This window comes from Sphaerodactylus townsendi, linkage group LG02 (assembly GCF_021028975.2).
Source record: "Sphaerodactylus townsendi isolate TG3544 linkage group LG02, MPM_Stown_v2.3, whole genome shotgun sequence".
NCBI lineage: Eukaryota > Metazoa > Chordata > Lepidosauria > Squamata > Sphaerodactylidae > Sphaerodactylus > Sphaerodactylus townsendi.
This window is the reverse complement of record NC_059426.1, coordinates 122,788,697-122,813,733: the sequence shown is the minus strand read 5'-3', so window position 1 is coordinate 122,813,733 and position 25,037 is coordinate 122,788,697. Positions and strand designations below refer to the sequence as shown.

Sequence of the window (25,037 nt, the reverse complement as noted above, 5' to 3'; positions counted from 1 at the left end):
ATGTGTCTGGCTTGCTTCTGGGAGCCTGCTCCAATTCAAGATTTCATAAGGAATGTTTCAAATGCCTGTATAATCAAGACAGGGCTCAACATAATGAGAATTCTCTTGGAATGGCACTTTAAGGCAGCGGTGACCCTCTTTTAATTTTGATGCCCAATCCAATCAGATTATGTTTCTCCTAAGTATGCTTACCAGGAAGCCGATTTGGTTGAGTACAGTGGGCCTTTAACTGCACTTGCACGTAACAGCTTCAAACTTATCTTCAGGCTTGATTACTGTCACTCAATGTATGTGGGGCTGCCCTTAGGACTGCTTTGGAAGCTTCAGCTGGTTCAAAGTGCAGCTTCCTGGGTCCTTATGAGGACACCATGGAGGATATTTAGTACATCAGTACTTTGCCAGCTGCACTCACTCCAAGGCCCCTTCCGCACGCGCAAAATAATGCGTTTTCAAACCACTTTCACAATTGTTTGCAAGTGGATTTTGCCATTCCGCACAGCTTCAAAGAGCATTGAAAGCAGTTTGAAAGTGCATTATTCTGCATGTGCGGAATGAGCCCAAGTTGGCTTTCAGATCAGTTTCAAGATGCTAATGCACACCTTTAAAGTCCAAAACAATCTGGAGCCCCCATACCTTCATGACCGCCTCCCCCATTTTGAACCTACACTCCAGTACACAAAATCTCCTGGTGGACTGTAGCCCCAAATCTCCTCAACCATGGCTTTCCCAGCTGTGGCCACCACCTGGTAGAACATTCTGTCTCTGGCAATCAGGGCTCTGTGGGATTTCTCCCAATTTTTCAGGGCTTGTAAGACGGAGTTTTTCTTCCAGGCTTACAGCTGAAGGCAGGGAGAGTTATGATTCATCTCCATTTACAACCTGGAACTGGCTGGCCATCACCACTGGTGCTGCCACTTCTGCCGTCTTCCCTCCCTTCCTTTTCTCCTGTGATTGGTTGCCTGCCAGGTTCCTGGCTTTACAGTTTTAAATGGTATTTTATTGTATGTATTGTATTCATTGTATTGTATTGTAATTTGAAATGTAATCTATTAATTGCAGTTAGACACTCTGAGCACCACTTTGTGGTGGGAAGGTGAGATATAAATTGAAAAGAAATAAAACAGTGGACAAGCAGGATAGCAATATTTTAAATAGATTTCAGTATCTTGCAGAGGCTCTAAAGAACATGTCACTAGGCAAAAGCCAAAAGCACTGGAAAATCTTTCTTTTTGATAAAGCTCTGCTTCTTGAGCCAGTATGGTGTAGTCGTTATGAGTGGTGAACTGTAATCTGGAGAACTGGGTTTGATTCCCAAGTTCTCCACAGGAGCAGCAGGTTCTTATCCAGTGAACAGGTTTGTTTCCCTGCTCCTACACCTGAAGCCTGCTGGATGACCTTGGGTTAGTCACAGTTCTCTGAGAACTCTCTCAGCCTCACCTACCTCACAAGGTGCCTGTTGTGGAAAGAGGAAGGGAAAGGAGTTTGTAAGCCGCCTTGCCTATCCTTACAGGAGAGAAAGGAAGGGTTTAAATCCAAACTCTTCTGATCTTGGGGTGCTGTGGAGTTTCTGGGCTGTATCCTCTGAAGATGACAGCCACAGATGCAGGCAAAACGTCAGGAAAAAATGCTACTGGAACACGGCCATATAGCCCAGAAACCCAACAACACCCCAGTGATTCCGGCCGTGAAAGCCTTCGACAATACATCTTCTTGTCGTCTTCTTTTGCATTAGAGCTTACAAGACTTTTAAAACTGGAAAAAGGCGATCAGGGGATCAGGATTTTAAAAAAAAATCTTGAGTGCGTCCATGCAACCTGATCCTGCAGTTTCCTGAACTGTGTATAAGAATACACTAACGAGCCATAAGAGAAAACTTAAGGCGTGTTTATGAAAATAAATGTCTACTCATTGAGGAGGCTGCTTGCTGCACACACAGCTGCACCATTCCCAGCTGCAGTTCTGCTGTATCTCTGCCTATTTCTTTATGTTTACCAGCTCTCTGCACCATTTACTTGCTGTTGCTCACAACAACATTGGCTGCAGCAGCCCAAGCTCTTGTTTACACTGAGATATTTAAAAAAATGTTAGATTGAAAATTTTTTTGAATCTAGCAATATCATATGAACCAAGGATCAAGTCAGTTAAAGACAGTGAAAGAACTGTGAACAGATGCATGTTGTACTAAGTGAAGCAAATAGGCAACATAAAAGTGAACTGTTCTTACAACAGGGTAAATAGCTGATCCAGGGGCTGCAGGAGGATGGGAAAACAGTATGTATTATTATTGTGCCAGGGGGGGGGGGGGGGGCTTGGGGTAGGAGTCCAGGCATATGGGGAGTTGCAAATCCTGACAGTGCCAAATCTGAAGAGCAGAAAACAGCTAATTAAATTCACTGGGGAGGTTCATTCATGAAATCCCACAACTTGTTTGACACTGAAAAGTAGCTTTAAAAAAAATCAGGCCAGGAATGAAACAGCAGCCAAATCACCAGAGGTGTTTCATTACTTTCATTGTCCAAACAATGAAAGAAACTCAGCACAGAATATTGAGGGCAGTTTATTTAACTTTTTAATGCACTGCCTTTCTCTCCCCAGTGAGGAGTTAGATCAGCTTAAACCATTCGCCTCTCTCCCATTTTATACTCACAACAATCCTGTGAGGCAGAGGTCAGGCTATTAGCGAGCCAGGCCCAAAAGGTTGCCCCTCACTGGCTTCCATGGCAGGAGCGAGGGAAGTTTGAACTATGATCTCTCCGTGCCCGAGTTGGACAATCTAAACTTACATCATGTGCCAACCCTGCAAGGTCAACAATTGCCTGCACCCAAGTATTCTCCATTGTGGCCTTTACTTGGTGGAAGAGCCTGCCTGATGAGGTCAGAGAAGTACCCATGCTTCTATCATTCCACAGTATGTCTAAGGTAGGGGTGGCCAACCTATGGTGCTTTTGATGTTCATGGATTATAATTCCCATCAGCCCCTGCCAGCATGGCCAGTTGAAATAATCAATCAGAAGGGCATTTTAAATAAATGGAATAGAATCGGAGCTTTAATATCTGTGAAAAAGAAATTTAGGAAGTTTTCTTACGTTGCTCATATTATACCGTTTTAATTGCATGTTTTCTAATCCAGTTGTATTGCATTTTTTAATTGGCAATTCACCTTCAGCTGCGGTAAGAAAGGGGACTAGAAATGCAGAAATTAAATCATTTCTTTCAGAATGTTGACAGCAACTGATAATCTATTAAATAAAAATATCAGGAGACTGTAAATTACTCTGGGCGAGGGGCCGGGGGAGGAGAAAGGTTTAGTTTGGTCTAGTGATTAATCCTCTTCTGCAACTCCTTGAAATACGTGGGTGGGTTAAGTATGGTGCATATGTGTATTTATAGAACCCCCCCCCCCCAATACTCAATACCAATAATTAGTGTGAATACACTGAACAAGTATTAAATTCTGCTCCAAGACATATGGATTTCAGACAATGGCTCAGGAAAAGGTAAAAGAAAAAGCAATTGTTGTGTGTGGACTAAAACTAGTAGTTATGTGCTGTAAGATGCCAAGCTAAAAGATTATTAGGCCTCTCTCCCATATGGGATTTATCTACCACACAATTCAACAAGTGTGAAATTTTTTAAAAAATAAGATCCCACAATTTAAAAGAACTTACTTTATTTCCTTTTTAAATATTCATATACAAGATTTTTAAAAGGACCAGAACATTATACAAGGCTCAAATTTACATTTTTGCAATTAGAGAATATCAATATATGCAAGTATGTAAATAAACTCTGTTCCTCTTCCTTATAATGCAGATCAGTGGCTTTACCACTGTGGGTTTACGGAATACATATTATATTCACAGTGAACCAAACTGCATAGTAATTAATGAAATGAAAAATGACCTTCCATCCTTATCCAGCATATTCGCTAGCGAAATTAAAACACATAAAAAGTGACACCAGCTTGCTTCTTTTGCCTCTGTTTTCCTCAAAAAGGGGAAGAATTGTAATATAATTTGAACAAAAACCTGACCAGCACAATGATCCAGCTGGGAGCTGTATGTGCACGGATGCTGAGCACCTCGAACAAATGTATATTTCAGCAAGGAAATTCCATTCACTGCAATTATAAATACAACCCTGACCTGACCGTGGACAGAATTGCATTACCAGGTAATACGCTAAAGGGAAGCTGGAATCCCAACAATTACTTGTTAGAGAGGAGAGGGCTGAACCCCCCTCCCCTCCAGCCAAGTGATGCCGTTCTTGCTTCCTTTAAAGGGCAACACACACTCAGCCTCAGCTGCTATGCTTTCATACTGCTGAACTGGGGCCACTGTCTCTGTGTCAGTGAGTAGCAACATGTGCTATGCATGTTTGAGACCAGCAGTGCTATGCATGTTTGAGCCCAGTTTCAGGGAAAGAGAAATAATTATACTGATCATATCTTGCCCACTGTTTTCAAGAATTAATCTATGATTTGATTGCTGAGGATGCCACAGTGAAAGTTGCCCTCGTCCTCTGCTTTAAACTTCTTGCCTCTTAATTAGCACAATGATATTCTAATATTAGGACATCAGTACTCCTTTCCAGGACACAGTTATTTCATATATTGGAAATATATATATATAAAAAAAGACACAGGATGTTGTGTATGACCTTCCTGAGTTAACATAGAAGTGTAACTGAGAACATGCCAAATCTATCGTAGCTGTACAAGTTCAGCTACACTGTGAGTGTATGTACAGCCAAGGAAAAAAGGAAAATAACTTGAACAGGTGTATGATACCCTTGCTGAAGAATTAACATTGGCTTTTTTGTTGTTGTAGTTTAGTGTGCATTACTTCTAGAATACATCATGTATGCCTCAACAGCAATATTTTTCTGGGAGGAGGGGGGAGGAAGAGAGATCAACTTTAAACTTCTGTTTAGAAGTCATTTGCGGAGGGATTTACGATTTGTTTTTTTACAAGAAAAAACAGGCAGACACCATATCTTTAGGGCAATATTCTAAAAGTAAGGCAGCTTATAAATCCTGTTTGCAATGCAAAGGGAAATCTTAAACAGATAAATAAGGGCTTTTAGAAGAATGACCTGAATTTCAAAACCTTAATTATCATTCCCAATCACCCTAGATTTTTTGATCTGCCTTCAGTGCATTGAGGTGAAGAATTCTTGCACTGAGTGAAATCTTGTACCTTCTGATTTTGCTGTCTACTTTCCTTCTTTTTTTAAATTTAGAAATCATTTATTTTCATACAAATTAATATTTCTTATCTCTCATCTTAAATTTTAACCATATTTAAAAAAGAAAAGGTGGGGAGGCTTTGAGTGCATCACATTAATAGTTTAATATTTAAGACAGGATAATTCTCTGAAAGGTGAATGTTCTAAGTGGCATATTTATAACAGTTCTGTCTCTTATCACAATATTCCTCCAAACTAATTATGGCCACAGTATGGAAGGAAAAATGGTTCTGAAGCATTTCAGCACCTATGTTCGAAAAGGAAAAAAAACCACAGTTATGTCTTCAGCAACTGAAAACAGCTAGATGACGCCGCATATGGCAACCAGACATTGTACAGTCTCCATAGAACCAGAACATGAAACTCAGGGAAAACTCCTTTGTAAACATGCTGAAATTATGTCCAATTTTTATTTATTTATTCTAATATCCATTGTCCGCCAGATGGAATGCTGACACGGAAGGAGGTGAATATTTAAGTGGCTTGTTCCTTCGCAGTCTGTGGGATGGGTTGGTCCACTGGGTGAGCAAGATCTAATTTACAGCAGATAACGTTGGACTACCAGGGTCAGATAAAGTTAGCAGGTAGTGAAATTATTGGAGTCTGTGATGACAGGAGCATGAAATATTAGTGGGACTACATTTACACAAAGTCACCTTTGGGCTATCCTAAGAGCAAAGTACTGAATTTCTGACTCAAAATCGACTGGAAATTTTCTTTACTTTTTCATCGATGTGAAGAGTGAACAGGCACTCACGTTTCACTTTCCCAAATGTTCCTCATCAAATTCCACAGGACACACTGCATAGTGCGCTTCTCATTGCACTGCTCCATACTTAGACTACAGCTATAGCTTACAAGATGTCTGGAAAAATTTCTTCCTCCAAAGAGTAAGCAGCAGACAAAATAATCACTGACTTTCAAGTACTGCTAGGCTGAAGGTGGAAACCAGACATGGATGAAGAAGACATTAAGTAAGTCCAAGTACATTCTTCTTGCATCCAGATGCACTGACGTCATTTAAAGAGTCACTTGTAATTTCTGAATTGCTGGTTACACTCAAAGAATGACAAAAGGCAGTTTGGGGTATCGAAATAATACAGAGTGCAGAATCAATTGGAAAAATAACTACAGCAAAAGGTAGACTGACCATTCTGTGTCTACAGAACTGAACCATTTGTGGTTCTTAGATGCTCAAAAGTCATTTTTGGAAAGTTGTATGCATGTGTGTTTTTCACACCAGGTTAACTTGCGCAGAATTGGTTGATTTACTACATGAGCTTGGGATGTGGTTTCCTCTTATCACTCCTTGTCAGATTGGTCAAGAGACTTGTGGTAATCCCACACAGAAGGAACTGCTAATCAGATCAGCTGCCAGTTGAATCCAAAGAAGATCTGATTGGCTTCCTGGTTTCGAGCAATTTCCTCTATGATGCAGTGCTGCTGCCACAGCAAGTGGAGTTTCCGATACCGTTCACGACACAATTGCAGAGGATTGCCTCTTCTTCAAAAGAAAAAGAATACATATCACTGGATGTGAGAAACTGCAGTTCTGATCTATTTTAACTTTTGCTGGAGTAAGGGATCTGCTGAGAGGTAATTCTGAGAAGTTTTAAGTGAAATAAGTAAATAATTAGCAAAGTATGATCCGTAAGTAAATATGGCCAGTTACCAAACTCATCACAGAACCTATGCAAGTAACAAAAGCCTCTTCCTGTATGGAAGGCAAATGTCTAGTTACTGGAATCGGGGTGATAAATGCACCTTTCCGTTCAAAAGGAATCCAAATAGTCTAAAATTGCAAAGAAGGATATTTAGTAGATTTGTCCAGCATAGCTGTTTGTGAAGATAAAAATGGAGGAGACAACACTGATGTTGCAAGCTATTTTGGGACTCCACTGACATAAAAACTGGGTGTAAATACATTTCATAAAGCAAAACATCGACTTACGACAGATTTGGGTCTGTTTCTCCATATTCATCTAGGTATGGTGCAGGATAGAAACAACCTCTGTTTTTTCCTGCCATTAGCATAAGCCTGCAGTCCTTAATTCTAAAGGAAAAAAAGATGCATTTGTACCAAGTCAACAGAAACAGAGCCGTGGTCTGCAAATACTCTCATTATCTAACCTTTAAGAAAATAAGATGTCCTGATCAAATCAAGGAAGCAACCCTTGGTTACTATGAAACAAGTCTCTTGAACTCAACCTGCCTCACTTGTGACAAAAATATATTCAGGATTCAACTCTTTTAAAGCAGCAGACAGACGTTTTCTGTAAGATTGGAAGTTTAAGACTGCTTCAGCTCCAAGACTGCTAATCATTCACCTTACCAGATAAGACTGCATGAGTGTCACCGTCAAGAGCCTCCACTCGGCGTTTGGTTCATCCTACGGTATCTCTTCTATTTACAAAAAGTGGCCCACTAGATGGCTTGCATTCCATACCCAGCCCCACACCAGCAGGCTGGGCTTCTTAACCCGTTTTCAGTCTGTCATTTTATATACTGATGACTGGATAGACATCATTAAAAATGATGACAGTAAAGGGTTCTGAGGTCTTCCCTCAAGAAAGATATTGTTTTGAGAGTCTTCTAGTATCTCCGATTGGAACATATTACTGCAAGAAGCCCAGCCCTCTGGACTCACCCAGGGCCATGTCTGCAGCACATGGGAGTAAGCAAATGGGAAGCTTCCAGGATGGGCCCAGGAGAGGGTGGCTCGGGGTGGAGCTATGGTAACCGGCACTGGCACATCACAGGGGGTTGGGCAGTGGGAGCTACATCATCAGGCACCTCTGAACTCCAGCTGGGCCCATCCCTTTCCGATTTAGCCAGCACAATGTCATGGATCTACCCTTCCACAGACAGCATCGGGTCTGCTGTTTTAAGTTTTGTAGGGAATTGGATAAAAACAAAAATAAAATGTAGCCCTTTAAGGGGGAAAAACTAGGTATTATTCGCTACACCTCCGCCTTAAATAGCACACATTCCTTTGTAAAATGGATTTCCTTTGGCAAATGAGCTTTATGTTCTAACTAGTCACCTACTTCAGAAAGATGCCCACTCCGGCTCCACAATCAGAAGAATGGAACGTGCAGGGTCCGAACTCTTCCCCATTCACCATCTCCTGGCAGCAGGAGGTTAAAGAACATAACATAGTCCCACAGAACAAACACATCACAGGGTACTTGGGCTCATCATCTGAAGATTGCGGGCATCTGAAAAAATAAAGGTAATCCTCAGTCTGGAGGCAGGCTGGGCGTAGAGCTGACATTAGTGGGTCTCCTCCTGGCCTTTGCCCGCCAGAACGCCGGGGTTGGGGGTTTCAGCCTACGCTACCCATTGGTAAGCTTAAGCCTATAACAATGGAGTGGTTCTCAGTAGCAGGGAGGCTTTTTTGTTTTTAGCCTCCCCGTGCTGCCAAGAAGGCTCCTGGAGGTGGTGCAGCAGCTCCGCAGTGGCGTTGCAGCCTGCCACCACAAGCTCTGGACGGGGTTGTAAGTGATACATCCATTCTACCATTAGTTTGTTCACAATAAGAAAGAAAGAAAATTATTGCGCTCTCCCTCCCACCTAACTACACAATGTGTGGAGACTGAAGACTTCCTGATTTGGAACAAGCTGCAGTTTTCTTGCAACATCAAAATAGAGTAAAACAACTGCAATTTGTTCTGTTGCCTACAAAGTGAGCTTGTAGAGCTTGGCCTCTCCTGGTTCTGAGCCCTGCTTTGTAGGCAACAGGACAAACCATTTTGCTGTTTTCACCTGATTTAGACATCACAACAAACTGCAGTTCATGCCAAGCAAAGGAATCTTCAATCTGTGTATCACAGGTAAGTGAAGGAGGAAGGGACCGTGCACCAGTTTAGAAATTTTTGGCTCATTCACATGAGTTCTGTTCATGATGTCCACATGAAACAACTTTGCTAGGTATTCTGAAAGAGCAGTGAAGCCATCTCACAGCCCAACCCAAAGGGGTGGGTAGATCCACGGTGGCCAGGGACAGTGGCACCATGGCACAGCTGCAGCACTTCCTAAGGAAAGTGTTAAAAACAAAAAACTCCCTGACCAACCTGAAAATCTCTACTGTCACCCAATGGACTATGCCACACTAAAACATGGCGTAAGTCCATGGGTGGCTTAGGGGCGTTCCAGGGCTGAAAGCCCTGAGGAAGCTGGCTAAAATCAGCTCCACCCTCCGGGAACATTCCCACCAGCACTGGCTTGGGTTCCCACCGCATGCACCATACAGGAAGAGGCTTTAGTTGCAAAGGTTCTGTGATGAGTTTGGCAACTGGCCAGGTTAGGCACTGCGTAGTTGTGTTGCACCCCACCATGGACATAATAGCCCCTCTGATGATGTATTTGCCCCTTATGCTGACAAAGTGGGCTCCTGTGTTGGCGCAATCTTGTGCCACTTCCAGGTCTCCATTTGTTATCCCCTCCCCCCACTTTGGATTGCATTCTCAGTCTATACTTGTGGTGCTATTGAACTTTTCTAAATACTAGCCAGCTGTTATCATAAATCTTTATCTAATGCATTTTTATCTTTACAAACATTTGCCTGAGGTAGTTTCCAGAAAAAAAATGGAATGCAACAAAAGCAATTAACTTAATATGCAACCATGAACAGTGTAAAACATGCATAAAAGTAGCACAGAGACAAAACATAGTACAAAAACATATATAAGCAAAACTCAATAAAATCACAATAGAAAGATGCAACTGAACAGTTTTGACTGGTCTTGTCTCAGCTGTCTTTCTGTTGTGACAACTGGCAGATAAACATAAAGATTATTGACCTTCCAAAATGAGATGAACAGCCACAACGTAAAAGCAGCAGTGGCATAGTGGTTAAGACCAGGTGCACTCTAATCTGGAGAACTGGGTTTGATTCCCTGCTCTGCCACTTGAGCTGTGGAGGTTTATTTGGGGAACTAGATTAGCCTGTGCACTCCAACACATGCCAGCTAGGTGACCTTGTGCCTGTCACAGCTCTATGGAGCTCTCTCAGCCCCACTCACCTCACAGGGTGTTTGTTTTTTCTGGGGGGGTGGGAGGGAAAGGAGACTGTAAGCCCCTTTGAGTCTCCTACAGGAGAGAAAGGGAAGGGTATAAATCCAAACTCTTCTTCTTCTCATCTGTAGCCTGCCTTCCAACCCTGTCATAGGTTTGCTGTTCTTTCAGCATTATGTAAACTTGTGACTGATTGGCGCCAGACACTTGTGTATTTGACTTTTATTAGAACTTCAAAATATACTGGTTTGTCAGGTAATCCTTCTTTATTCCCTACCAACTTTCTACTTCTGTCCAATGACCAACACAATTCTTCCATATGTTAACGTTTCAAGGTCAGGATTTTCCATGGATTTTTTTTTTACAACTACCCAGAAACTTGGTCTAAAATACAGTTGTCAGGAATGGGACACAGAGACCATGTCATCCTGCTACTGAGATATTTACACTGACTGCCCATCTGTTTCTAGGTACTATTTAACATGCAGGTTTTTACTTTTAAGGCACTGAATGGCTTGAGTTGGGATATGTGATGAACTGCTTCTTCCCTAGTGTCCAGCCCACTAGGTACGAACATCTTTCAAAGCTCTCCTCTCAACATTCCTGCCTCAAGATATTAGATTGGTGGCAGCTAGAGACAGGGCTTTCCAGTGGTGGTACTTTGCTTCTAGAATGTTCACCTCCTTGAGGCTTCCTAGTATCTATCACTATCTTCTAGGTACCAGGCCAAGACATTTTTTTATAGCCAGGCTTTTAACTCATGTTTCACCTTCTTCATTGTCCACTTCTAGCATAAGGACTGTTTTAGAATGTTACTTTAACCTAAACACTTTATACTCTTTTATGCACCTGTCTTATTTTTATGGCTTATTATTGATAATACAATGCTGTTATTATTATGCAAGTCAGCTTAAGCAGATCTCTGAAGTTCTGGCATATAAATTTTTTATAAAATAAATTTCATAATTAAGCTAGATGGAAAGATGATCTTGGAAAGTCAATTTAATATAGTTGTGAAATACTGTTTCCTGCATAATTGGTAATGTAATACCCTATTTATAACTTTTTCCTTTTGCACAATTATACCTCATACATCTATTATGACAAATTCTGTAATATAAAGAAAATCTTATAAAGAAGTTAAAAAAAGACTTCTCACCTGAACTGAGAGCCTTGATTCAAAAGGCAGCTGTAGTCCTCTGGGAGCTCAACTAATTTATTTCTTTTCCTTGGATATCTAGTTCATGAGTGAAAAAAATATTATTCTCTAGAACAGGGGTCCCCAAACTTTTTAAACAGGGGGCCAGTTCACGCATGGCCAGAGCCCAGCCGGGGGCCGGACCAAGTACCGCCCATGAGGGGGGGCACCATCCATCTGCCCTCGACCCGCCCCTGGCCGAGCCCCCCACCCCCGCGGTCCCCTTCCAATCCGGCCCTGAAGCTCCGCCGCCTTTCTCTCTCCCCCCTTTGCCGCATTGGTACGGTCCCCTTCGGCCGCTTGGAATGAGCAGCGAGTCGCCCGCGCTTGAGGCTGTTTGTAAACCTGGGGGTCGGGGTGCCAAACTCCAGGCAGCCCCTGGAGCTTGGCACCCCAACTAACTAAACTAAACTCCAGGCGGCCCCTGGAGCTTGGCACCCCGACTAACTAAACTAAACTCCAAGCGGCCCCTGGAGCTTGGCACCCCGACCCCCAGGTTTACAAACAGCCTCAAGCGCGGGCGACTTGCTGCTCATTCCAAGCGGCCGGAGGGGACCATACCAATGCGGCAAGGGGGGGGAGGAGGAGAAAGGCAGCTCTGCCGCCTTTCTCTCTCCCCCCCTTGCTGCATTGGTATGGTCCCCTCCAGCCGCTTGGAATGAGCAGCGAGTCGCCCGCTCTTAATGCTGTTTGTAAACCTGGGGAAAAGGAGATAGAGAAGGGGGAGATCGCTTCTGCCCAGCGGAGCGAGGGATCGTAATCTTCCGGTTTGTGGGCCTGATTTGAAAGACCCCGGGCCCGTAATTTAGGGACCTGCTCACAGAATACAGAGATATATCAAAAAACAAAAATGGCATCACTGTTCTGTTGAACCTAGTGCTGTTTTCTTGTGCAGGATGAAAATATTTTGAGCCAGTAGGACAGTCAGACAAGACAGCTATGATCCCTACAAGCAGGATCTGAAAACCTTACCTTGCAGCTCATACTCTTTCTGCACTATGGATAAAGAAGATGTTCCTAAGAAAACAGTTTGCTAGGATGTCTGAGAATTAAAGCATGGTTTGGAATCCTGGTTTTCAAGCAAAAGAACAAGCCATAGCGTGTTACTTTACCCAGTTCAAATATCATAGCAAACTACTGTTTCTTGGAAATATGTTTTTTTTTTCAATATTTGAACTGTACCCATAAGGGAAAGAGGAAGCAAGGACTTCAGAAATTTGTTTTCATAACAAACCACGGTTTTCTCATTGCATCTGAATGAATCCCAGGAGTTTGTATGTGAAACTTGTACTTCAGATTAATTATTACAATTATGAAATCAGCTGGAAAAATTAACATAATCTAGTGCCTTATCTTTATAGATAATGATCACAATCTGAGAATCGTGTGACTAATTTCCTATTCGCTGTGAGGACTGCATGTTGTGGTTCTTTAAAAAAACCCAAACCCACCCTTGTATACTGCAATGTAATCCATTTTGAAATTTTGGGGAGTCTCAAGGGCAAATTTTAAAATGCATAGTGCACTGTGTAATGCAATTCCAAGAAGAAAGCCTGGCTGGATATACAGATGCCTCCTGTCTATACAAAGAATACCTCAGAATATTAGGATAGCAGCCATACATTTGGGGCATTGTCACATCTCAGTTTGTAGGGGGATGGCTTTTAAACATACTGCTGGTTAGGAATCGACTACCCACTTCTGAGATCCAGGGGGGAAAATATACATTTGTACATGTAACAAATAAGCAGAGTAGGTATTGCTTAATTTCTAGTATTTGTGTGTATTTTGAGACCCCTGTTATTTCCTATCTGCAGTAGTTCCAACCTTTCTGTGTCAATACAAACTGAAGCATACAGGAAGTAGCTCAGAATTGCAATCAGCTGAACACTAGTAAACAGGACTATTGCCCATGTATGCACTAACAAAAAAGACCAGGATGCGGTATAAAATGAACAACAGTTTGACATTTTATCAATAGAGAGTTTTGTCACTTCACTTAAAATATTGTTCAAAGGGATAAAACATACTTTAGATCTGGATATTCAGATCTCTGCAACAAAGATATATGCAGCTACGGAATAAAAAGAAACAAACCTTATTGTAGTACGTTCCCCTTTTAGAAAGTTTAATACAGCAGGGTCGGCACACCACCTACGAGAAAAAAATTATCAAGTAAATTATATGTTATAGAGCTGTCCATTACTAATTTTTTTTCCTTTCAAGTGGAAGTTTCTCTTAGTTGATAATACAGTCATTCCCTATATTAATAAAGTGGGGAAACAGCACTTGGGTGTACTGGGGGACAACATAGGAAAAGGGATAATAGAACAGCAATGGGTCTGTAGAGGTTGTAGGGATTCTTCTACATATCCAGTAAAATATTTACTTTTCATAATATGTGCACTACCTTTGTTCAGCCAAAGAACATGGGTGAGAATGTGGGCACAGACATCAATATCACAATGTATGACCATACACCAAATACAAGACAGATCTATATGATGGCTTCCATCACCACATATGCGGAGCAAGCTCACATGTACAGTCATCCAACCCTCAAAGCCTCCTTGGGGGGAGCATGCCCTGAGCTGGGAAGTGCTTGGCTCTAGTTGAGGTGCTGCTAGAGATTCTCCCTAAAATAGACCGTTGATCCCTCTGCAACTTTGCTGCCCAATCAGGACATGACCTGGCTTGAGAAGTTTGGTTGCAGCAACACTGCAGCACTGTAGCCCCAATGCTCAAGCTACTTCATGCTGAATTTGCATCATCAAGGCAAGGTGTTTCTGTAATTCTTCCCTGCTACTTACACTTACAAAAAGGTATAAATGTTGTTTTCTCCTCCTCTCTCAATAAGATCCTGGGAGGGATTTCCACCCATCCTCCCTATTATCTTTCAGAAGTGACCCATAAGGTTTGTCTTTCCCAGAGCTATATATAGAGGGCCCTGGCTCTTTCAGCGATATTACAGACTTCTCTCTGAAGTTCACCTCAAAAATATCATCTGTAGTGCTACCAACGATAAATTAAATCTGTTCTTTGCTTCCAATGTTCCATTCAATGGATGCAAAGGCATCAGGACAACTGAAAAGTACTAAATGTTATTACCTACATTTTATTTTATATTTAAGACGATCAAATAATTTTAAACATTTTAATCCATATGCAGATTTCAGTTGGTGAATGACTCACACTCCTCTACCCTGTACACACTTATGGCCAAGACATCATAACTGTTCTGGCTGGAGGCCTGGCCATTGCTTGGCACACTCGTCCAAGACTTCTAAAGTTATTTCTTTTGTCTAGGACAATCTTGGGCTATGAGAATATACAACTCCTCCCACCCCCCTCATTCTCTGAACAGCAACTCAACTCATACCTCTGAAGCAGGGGCTCTACTACATTCCAATATTCTTGAAAAAGCAGAAACAGATTGGTGGGTAGAGACAAATAACTACAAAGTGCCTTGAAGTGACTTTCCTCAGAAACTGCAAAGGAAGAAGAATATACTGAATGCACAGTTAAATGGAGAAATTTAACACACTTTTTAATTAAAAATCAAAGTTCTGCAGAGTTAGAAAGAACATAAGAACATAAGAACATAAGAACAAGCCAGCTGGATCAGACCAGAGTCCATCTAGTCCAGCTCTCTGCTACTCGCAGTGGCCCACCAGGTGCCTTTGGGAGTTCACATGCAGGATGTGAAAGCAATGGCCTTCTGCGGCTGTTGCTCCCGAGCACCTGGACTGTTAAGGCATTTGCAATCTCAGATCAAAGAGGATCAAGATTGGTAGCCATAAATTGACTTCTCCTCCATAAATCTGTCCAAACCCCTTTTAAAGCTATCCAGGTTAGTGGCCATCACCACCTCCTGTGGCAGCATATTCCAAGCACCAATCACACGTTAGTGAAAGTGTTTCACTTTTATTAGTCCTAATTACTTCCCCAGCATTTTTCAATGAATGCCCCCTGGTTCTAGTATTGTGAGAAAGAGAGAAAAATTTCTCTCTGTCAACATTTTCCTACCCATGCATAATTTTATAGACTTCAATCATATCCCCCCTCAGACGTCTCCTCTCCAAACTAAAAGAGTCCCAAACGCTGCAGCCTTTCTTTCCTCATAAGGAAGGTGCTCCAGTCCCTCAATCATCCTCGTTGCCCTTCTCTGCACTTTTTCTATCTCTTCCCAATATCCTTTTTTGAGATGTGGTGACCAGGAGAACTGAACCACAATTGTTACTCCAAGGGTAGTAAGGTCGCCTACAACATCGGCTTTATATAAGGGCATGACAATCTTTGCAGTTTTATTATCAATTCCTTTCCTGATTATCCCCAGCATAGAGTTTGCCTTTTTCACAGCTGCCATACATTGAGTTGACATTCCCATGGAACTATCAATTAAGACGCCCCATGGAACTATGAACTATCAATTAAGAAAAAGTGCATCCCAAAATATAATGGTACTAAGCTTAAGAAGAGAGAGATTGGCCAGGTTGAGATGAGTGAGAACCCTGAAGATTCAAAACAAACTTGTCTTGTAGAAGGTGATATATGGGGATGTCATATTGAAGGCTACCAGTTTATTTACAACTAAGCTAAAAGCCTCTTCACGAAATAATGTGCATCAGGTAGGGGAAGGCATTCAGGGAAATCATTTTTGTAGGTTCCAAAGTACTTAGTGCAGGACAGTTTCTGCTTTGGAAGATTCCCATGGAGGCAGAGCTGCATGAATGGGGACCTTTATCACAGTCCAAAAATGCAGCTTTATGGGATATGCCATGATTTTTGCTGGTGTAATTTTGCATCAGAAAAAGCAGGCATTCCCAGCCCAAAAGGGCTCAGTGAGCCAACTAACATCAGCCCTACCCCTAGGAATGTCCTTTTGGTACTGGCACAAGTCCCTGTACCAGATGCGCACCATTGCCCCCGCAATGTTCTCCCATGCTGCTGGGGCATGTGCCCTGGCACTGCAGTAAGTGTCCCATGCAACAGCGGAAGTGGCATCTATGCTGGCACTGGGGTCATGCCTCCTCCACAGCACTTCCTCCCGCTTTGGATTGCACTGTCAATGATGAAATAGTTAAACACCCATGAAACTAGGGATTCAGGAACAGAACTAGTCGGCAACCATTCTGCAGCCAATGTTTGTTATTCTAGCAGATTTCTACTTTAATCTTAATTTGATCTGTCTTTTAGGGGAGGGGCACTGTACTCCACTACTTACCCAACAAAAGCTCCTCAGGTGGTGGCACTCCCAGCAAATAATGGAAAAACAAAGCAGCACTACGAAGGTAGGATGAGATTCCCTTCTTAATACAATCCCACAAATACCATCCTGGAACAGCTGGTCTATAATAACTGCAACACAGAATAAACACAAGCATTTAATACTTCATTTGAATCCTGTACAAGGTCTGAAAAGGTGATGCAAAGGCACTTCTGTGCCTCCACGTTAGTTCAGAAATTTGGCTAGGATGAAAAATGTAGCATGAGAAATTAAAGCACTTATCCACAATTCAGACATGCCCTCAGCTAACATTCAGGGCAGATATAGTAAAATCTCTCTGGATCTTCATTTCTGCCCATGTGCCTTTAACCAGGTTGGAGACCTTGCCCATTATTTTTTCTATTGTCCATTATATGTCAGTATTCGATCTAGACTGAGTCAAGTTATTCCATAGTCTTTGGAGTCGCAGAGGATCACATCTTTTTTGGGGGGTGGGGGGATGTAAATCCAGCAATCACATATAGAAATGCCTCTTTTATGTCTTTATCAATTAAATTAAGGAAAAGGTTTGTGATTGCCAACTCTAAAAATAGATCTGCTAGTCCTGTTACTGTCTTTGGAACTGATTGTGTTTTATCTTATAGTATATATTTATTTTATTGTAACTCTTTTATTGATATAGTTTTATGTTATGTTGTTAAGGCCTGTAGCTATAACATTAAATAAATATTTACTATTACAGTTGGCAGCTTATATAGAGGCTACCAAAAATCTTGATGGTAGTCACTAAGAAGTGGTTCCTATTGAAGATTCCTACACTGTACAGGTTTGGTATCAATCATATGTACTTGAAAGCTGAGTGTACAAAAATTAAGGTAAAAACAATATACTGAGTTAGACTATTTGTTAGTATTGACAATTAAGTGGCAGCGGCTCTCTTCTGTTCTGTAAAACACGGAAGAACAATTGAATATGCTCCTTGTTTATCAAAAAGTGCTTCAGAGAAACTACTTACCCATTTGTGTATCTGCAAATTTCTTTACTAAAAGAATCTGCAGCATGTGCCTCTTCACTGTCTTCCTGGGCCTGAGCAGAGGGATAGTCTGAGCAAGAAATGGCTAAACCTAAAAACCCCAAAATATAATATTTACAACTTTTCATGTCTTATACTTCATCTTTCCATACTCTTTTTATACAAAATAACATGTTCAAGTCATTTCTAAGCAGGAGCATTGTGGCACACTATTTGTCTCATTCCTTTGATATTCCTTTAAGTCCCAAAGATATGCATGGAGAACAAAAAGCAGACAGATTTCTGTAGTGACCGCCCTAACAACCATGATATTGCAAGTGTCCCTGCACTGTTGACATGTGCAAACATGGACTGGGATGGATGCAAGGGTTGACCTTGGTTATCCGTCATCCTCAGTAGTTAGTTATCCATCACCCTCACATTCAGAGATGAGTTACCACATACAAACAGGGGTAAAGGGTAACCAGTTTGCACTTTATTCAGGGTAGCTGCTAGCACTGTAACACACAAATCTAACTAATGTGAACAGGAACCAAAACAGACACAAAGTTTATGCAGCCCCTTTAAATATCCAATATAAGAAGCTCTCTGTCCTCTTGAAGCAACAGAAACTTGTCAAGCTAGATCCAAAGTTCTAAGTATCCATGGCAAATAAGTGTCATATATGGCTGTAATATTATAATGTAAACTACTACATTTTTTTCAAAGTAAACTATGGTGTTAAGACAGCAAAGACACAATCCTATAGAACTTTTCCAACAATAGCAGAACTTTCTTCTTGCTTTACCATAGGCACAGCCTGTTACACCAAACACCAAATCACTGTTATCACTATTATCAGAAAAGCTTAACAAAAGAAAAATCCAAAAATTTTAGTAATGGTTGACTTGCATACCCGTATAGACAAAGGCTTGATTTGATAAGTGATATCACTTATCAAATCAAACCTTTGATAATTAGATTTGGGATTTTTAAAAATTCAATTACACATTAATTTGGTGGATTCTTGTGTAAATAGTTTTCTTATTTAGTTGATGTTTTTGTGCTACTGTTTTCTTGTTTTTGCAGTTGAAGTACTAGTTTTACTGTATTCAGTTCCATATGGTCATTTGTATTACAAAAGGAAGTTTTGGAGGACACGGATTCAGTCACCATGAGTTGGAAATGACTTGATGGCACTTAACACACATGCATTATGTAGGTTACTACATTTATTTTTGTTCAACTGGAGTAAACACAATTTAATAACGTTTGATTAAAAAACCTTTAAGAAAAGCAAAACAAGATAAAACACATTTGCACTGATTCATAATGGTGAAATATTGGGGAACTGTGTTGGGGTGGGGAGGCGTGTTTTGGCTTTCTTTTCCCCCACCACTATTCCTGCTGCCTTACAGAAGCCCTTCTACTAGCTAGCCCTCAGGAAATTATTTTAAGCATTGGGAGGCATGTTAGGCTCCTGCTCAAACAAATGAAATAATAGAATAAAACATAAAAATGATTGCACAACATATTATTTAGAAAAAAGCAATTTCTAAAAAACAACCTTACCTGTTGTGGAGGTGAGAATAATCTGTGTTATGTGTGCCATTGTAACCAAATGGAAGAGGTAGAGATTATTGCAGGCAGAGCTAATAGGTGAAGGTTGCAGGGCTACAGCATCCTCCCAATACAAAGATGGAAATGATAAAACAGCACCAACCTTACAAAACAAACGGAACAAAATAACATTACACAGACAACAGGATTAGCAGCTGTGCACAGTAAATCTCAAAACTTAGAAGGATCAGTGTCAAAAGAAGCCTACTACTTACCAAAACATGAAACAGATCTATATCAAGAAGGGATGGGGCACCTTCTACTTTCAAACCAGGCAGAACAACTAGAAGAGCAAAACACATAATTTATAGACATTATGGCTCCCTTGCTTCAGTAAAAAAAACATGACACAATGAAAAGGAATGTCTTTTATTTCCTGTCAACCATTTCCTCTCCCTTTACCCCCATCACATTCACCAGACAGGGAAAATACACTTGTGTTTTTCCTCTGAATAACGTAATCCTGCCAGTGGATGCTAATTCCAAGGGCCAGTCTGCAAGATGTAGTTTTGAAAAAGTTGAACATTACCTCCTAAAAGACACACAAGATGCTGCTGGATCAGGTTTTGTGGTAATGTAGTTCTCTGAGCAGCTGCAAACTGCACTAGTGCTTTAAGACCACTGTGCTAGAATTCAAATAGAGGAAGAATAATTTCATTAAGAAGAACTTGCAAGTCCTTTTTCTTTAAAAAAAAAAACCTCCTCTGCTTTCTAGCAGCTGACGACTGATACCACCTAGAATATTGCATAATAAAATTTATTCAGCTTATGATCCACCCCCTCCTAACAAAGCCTAAAAATGAAGGAAGCCAACTACATGAAATGCACAGGACACAACCCAAAGAAATGTCCAAGGACTTGGTGGCTTTTACATTTTCCTCCTCCCTCCTCTGCCCTTGGAAGAGCAAACTGTTAAGACTTCTAAAGCTCCTTTTATGTTGGGTGTAACAGTAATTGCTGCTTGAGATGCAGAAGTCCAAAGTCTTGCAGAATGCATGTAACTAGTTTGGAGGTGATGTGTTTGATATGATTAGATGCTATTAACAACAGTGCAGATGCCATGTATTTCTTGCACCAGAGGAAAGCACAGAACAGACATAAGGCAAATATATTTAACTAGTGGCAAAGCCCATTTCACGTGGAAATGAAATGGGCTCTAGGAAAGGATGGGGGGCAAGGAAGCCTCTTCCCCTGCAGTGGCCTTTCCCCATGTCCTCTCCCCCACCGTCCTGCCTGTTCAGTTACTGACCCTCTCACTTGCCATTCTCCGCCTGGCCACCCCGCAAATAAATATGAAGAACCTTTCTGGTGGTTGGAGAAGGGGGGCAGGGGTTGCCAGGACCAGCAGTGTTCTCCTGTAGATGCCAGTGGCCACGTGGTCTGCCACCACTCCGCGCTGCCACCATTGGATGGGCTGGGGTAGCTTGGGGTGGTTGGAGGGAGGGAGGGTTGTCGCGGGTGGGGAGAGTGAGCTTGCTGCTGTGTCAGGGGAAGGCGAGCAAGGAATAGATCCCACCAATGGGTGTGCAGGACTGAATTCTGTGTGATGATTCGTGGGAGGTTTGTTGTTGGAAGGCAGCAATTGGTCACAGGTTATGTAATTATATATAGTGAGATTTCTTTCATTTTTTATCAATGAAAATATAAGATGCTCATTAAAGACACAGGAGCACTATCACATCTCAAAACCATGTCTGGAAATATCTTAAAGGATCAGGTAATAACTACCTTGGTGAAAGATATGCAACAAGGTACAAGAACTGTCATGTTCCAAGGGCAGCCTGAACCAACCCCATGAGCTTTTCCCACAGTTTTTGGTAAGTTATGACTGAAGATAACATTCCCATCATTTATCAAAACGACATAGCTTTTAAGCATGCAGTGCCAAATTGTTAAATGAATTGAAGACAGATGTGTGACATTCTGGAAACCACTACAGTTACATGTATTAATGCTTTCAGCTATTTCAGCTATAAAAGCAACTTTGCAGGTATGTACTGCATCTGACATAATACAGCAAGCTACTTCTAAATCATATGCGAGGAGGAGATTCTCTTGAGGAGAGCTATTGTATTTGGCATTGTTGTGGTAATTTACAAGTAATACTAGAAAATTACATTACATCCATACCTGTCTATTTTGTAGACATCCAAATAAAGGCTTGCCCTCATCTTCGAGAACATTTTCTTAAAAGGAAACAAAGAAAATTTGTAGTAAGTAATGTAATCTAAAGGCGGAGAGATGGTTTGCATTTTGGTATCCACAGATGCCTGCGATTTATTTCAGAAATCAGCTCTAACATCAGAAAAGGTTAATGAACAATAGCTACCTCAGTATGGGATAATGCAGGGACGATGGGGAGATCAGGTAAAGTCACCTCCTCCTTCTGAGATACAAGCCAAGAACAGAAGAGGGAGAAGGTTATGATTTTACCCAATTCCTCTCATCATTGCAGCATCCTGCTCAGAGCTACAGTTTTGTTTGTGAGGCTCTTGTGGTCCTCAGAGATCATTTTTGGGACACACAGGAGGCTTAGAAGAAGAAGAAGAGGAAGAAGAGGAAGAAGAAGAAGAAGAGGAGGAGGAGGAGGAGGAGGAGGAGTACGAGGAGGAGTACGAGGAGTTTGTATTTATATCCCCCCTTTCTCTCCTGTAGGAGACTCAAAGGGGCTTACAATCTCTTTGCTCTTCCCCCCTCACAACAAGCACCCTGTGAGGTGGGTGGGGCTGAGAGAGCTCCGTAGAGCTGTGACTAGCCCAAGGTCATCCAGCTGGCGTGTGTGGGAGTGCACAGGCTAATCTAAATTCCCCAGATAAGCCTCCACAGCTCAAGTGGCAGAGTAGGGAATCAAACCCAGTTCCTCCAGATGAGAATGAACATGCTCTTAACCACTACGTCACTGCTGCTCCCTTGAGAAAGCGAACTCAAATAAAAGTCCACTTCTTCAACTTCTGTTGGATTCAACTCATTACTGTGCCAAGTTCTGATTTAGAAATTGCCCTTTAGTAGCTCTAAAACTCTATTGGTGTCACATTTAATAAAAGCAAAACGTAATGTTCTGAAAAAAATATTTTTGGCTCACCTAAACACTGGATGGTAAATGCACACGTGCTCCAAGTCATCACAGGAATGTGTGGATCAGCTTCATTTGGCGCAGCCTTCAGTCCAATTCTATAAATTGCAGTGGCAAAGAGAACAACCATCTCTTTGATACTATTAGAATATCTGTCTCTGTAGAAGTAGCAAGGATAAAGTCAGTATGTGAACTGTGACAATAGATGCTTTAGAAATTCAAGGATTAGATTGAGATTATCTGTATGATTTTAATTTTAGAAAAGATCAACAATGATTTGTCTTTATGAAACAACAACCCTCAATAACAGGCTTGAAATTCTAGTGTGTTTCAGCCGGAAGGTTTTTTATTGTTGTGAACTACTTTCAGGTTGAATCATAACTGCAGTAAATTATCAGTTTGATCTGGGTTGTACATGTTAGACAGTAACAGTTAATCAACAGATAAAATTGAAGTACGGCCCCTCTGCTTTTTCTTTCTTAACCATGTTTGTTTATTTACTGAATTTCTGTACCGCTCTGCCTGTTACAACAGGCTCAGAGCAGTTCACAACATTCAGATTCCAATAAAACATATAATAATTATTCATGGCACTCTAAATTAAGAACTCAGTGAAGGACAGGATAGCCAAAAATTAAGATGTTAATTTATTTAACCTTAATAATAGAAAAAATAAAAGGACAAAGGGGAACAAGAAAAAGGAAGGGAGGCCAGCTAACATGGACAGGCACCGTTGTAGCCCTCAGCCATAGATGTGGTGGAACAACTCCATGCAGGCCCTACAGAACTGTGATAGATTCTGCAAGGCTCTTGTCTCATTAGACAGAGTTTTTTACCAGGTGTGGGCCAGAGGTCGAGGGGCTCTGGCTCTGGTTGAGGATAGTCAGACACTCTTCGGGCCAGAGACCACCAGTAACTTGGCAGAGTATAATGCTCTTTCAGGAAGGTGTACTGAGAGAGGCAGTCACACAGGCATGAAAAAAACAACCCAGGGACTATTAAGAAAAACAGGGATTGTTATCAAAATGTTACCAGAGGAAGTGATATAAAATGCTACAATATGGAAGACTGCAAACTAAGAAATGAAGACAATCCATACTTTTCTGCTGCAAAGAGCAGAGTTGCCACAAGACACACTTATTCCCTAACATGCACTCTAGGGAGCTTAAGGGAACTCTTGAGAAGCAAAACTTTTCAATTTACAACTTTGGTTTTATTATATAAATCCTAATTCCTCTTCTCAGGACTCACCTTTCACCCAATAGGACACAATGACCAAAACATATATTCTAGATTCAACAAATACAAAGAGAAAAGTGACTCATACTTACAAAGGCTGAACACCAAAGCTCAGAATAGAGTGGAAGTCTGAGGAGGAATTTTCAATTTCTTTACCACACAGAATGGTTTCCTTTTCTTCTTTTAGAAAAAGACAAAAAATCCAAAAGTCAAACTACTATAGCTGAACAAAGTGACAAAAAACCACTCATATTCATTCAAAATGACTTAGAACAAATAAGACAGAATTTGCTTAATTATCCCTACGTGACAACCAATTCTGAGAAAACAGGGATTAAATGCAGCCTGTTGGTAGAAGAAGGTTGCGTGGGCTTATTTTGAAAAGTGGGTCCTGAAAAGCAGAATAAGGATATAAAGTGTTCCTGTAACAGCATAAAAATAACATACTATAGCAGTTTTAACAATTTGAAGTTTTAAATACAGTTTTCTTGAAGGTAAAGAACTGAGTAAAAATCTAACCTTGAAGACCTTTCTTGTAGTAGCCATATATCCTAGCCATAACAATCTCTGTCCACTTTGATAAAGGTAGGAGCTGAGCCACCAATTCTGCATCTTCACTGGCAACATAAAAGGAAAGTGATCGTTGTACTGTATAGCCATAAATCTAGGAGCCCAGTCTCTGAGATGCACATCACTTATGAAATCAACTATTTAGTTACGGTCATTATTTCGATATGAAAATACCTTTTAAAAGTATTCTGCACTCTCAACAGAGTGTGAACAAGCATATGATTATTGTTAAACAGTTATTGACATCACACAGTCAGGCAGGAATGAATCAAACACTTTCTCCTTGTATGTGACAAGAAAACTGATTTTACCCCTAAGTACAGGAAAAAATAAATTCTGTCACATACCTGTTAATCTTCTGTATCTGCAAAGGAATAATGGGAATCACAGTGTTGCAGAGGGATTTGCAGAGTGGGCAGAGATATTCTCCATTTTCTAAATCAAAAACCTGCTCAACATGAAGACGCTGCCGAGAGTTTAGCTGAATGGCTTCAAAGTATCTGCAATATTCAAATGGAAACCAGCAGAAAAACTTCTAGTGCAACATAAACAAGCAAGTTTTTTCATACCTATTTAACTCTTCTGTCCTAGAGCTCCTTGCCATTATTGACTTGGCTTACTATATACGCTGTTCAACCTAAAGAACCCAAGAGATGTGGGAATCAATTTGCCACATCTTCCTGGATCTTCTTTATGTAGAATGCTCTGCTGAGTCCTCGTGCCTGCTTCAAGTCATTCAATTCTCTTGCAGTGTTTAAAAATGTTATTCAAGCACTGCTTTCATCAAAAATATTATGCCTTACACTAGAAAACATAGAAGTTTGATAAAATAGCA

General features: G+C 41.1%; 1 protein-coding gene across 2 annotated transcripts in view; it reads right to left on the bottom strand.

Annotated features, from left to right (window-relative positions):
* Positions 1–3,653: 3,653 nt before the first annotated feature.
* UBR1 (ubiquitin protein ligase E3 component n-recognin 1) overlaps positions 3,654–25,037 on the bottom strand; it is a 99,688-nt gene continuing 78,304 nt past the window's right edge. The window contains exons 32-47 of one of the 2 annotated variants that reach the window (XM_048484122.1): positions 24,550–24,702; positions 24,152–24,249; positions 23,725–23,812; positions 22,403–22,551; positions 21,451–21,506; positions 19,850–19,946; positions 19,536–19,603; positions 19,273–19,423; positions 17,704–17,812; positions 16,686–16,819; positions 14,841–14,949; positions 13,559–13,615; positions 11,423–11,500; positions 8,295–8,465; positions 7,199–7,300; positions 3,654–6,751 (exon numbers count right to left, since the gene is read on the bottom strand). In XM_048484122.1, coding sequence (XP_048340079.1) covers positions 6,610–6,751; positions 7,199–7,300; positions 8,295–8,465; positions 11,423–11,500; positions 13,559–13,615; positions 14,841–14,949; positions 16,686–16,819; positions 17,704–17,812; positions 19,273–19,423; positions 19,536–19,603; positions 19,850–19,946; positions 21,451–21,506; positions 22,403–22,551; positions 23,725–23,812; positions 24,152–24,249; positions 24,550–24,702 — 1,762 coding nt within the window. In that variant the 3' untranslated portion in view covers positions 3,654–6,609. The remainder of the gene's footprint in view (positions 6,752–7,198; positions 7,301–8,294; positions 8,466–11,422; positions 11,501–13,558; positions 13,616–14,840; positions 14,950–16,685; positions 16,820–17,703; positions 17,813–19,272; positions 19,424–19,535; positions 19,604–19,849; positions 19,947–21,450; positions 21,507–22,402; positions 22,552–23,724; positions 23,813–24,151; positions 24,250–24,549; positions 24,703–25,037) is intronic. The other variant, XM_048484123.1, reaches the window with a different exon arrangement.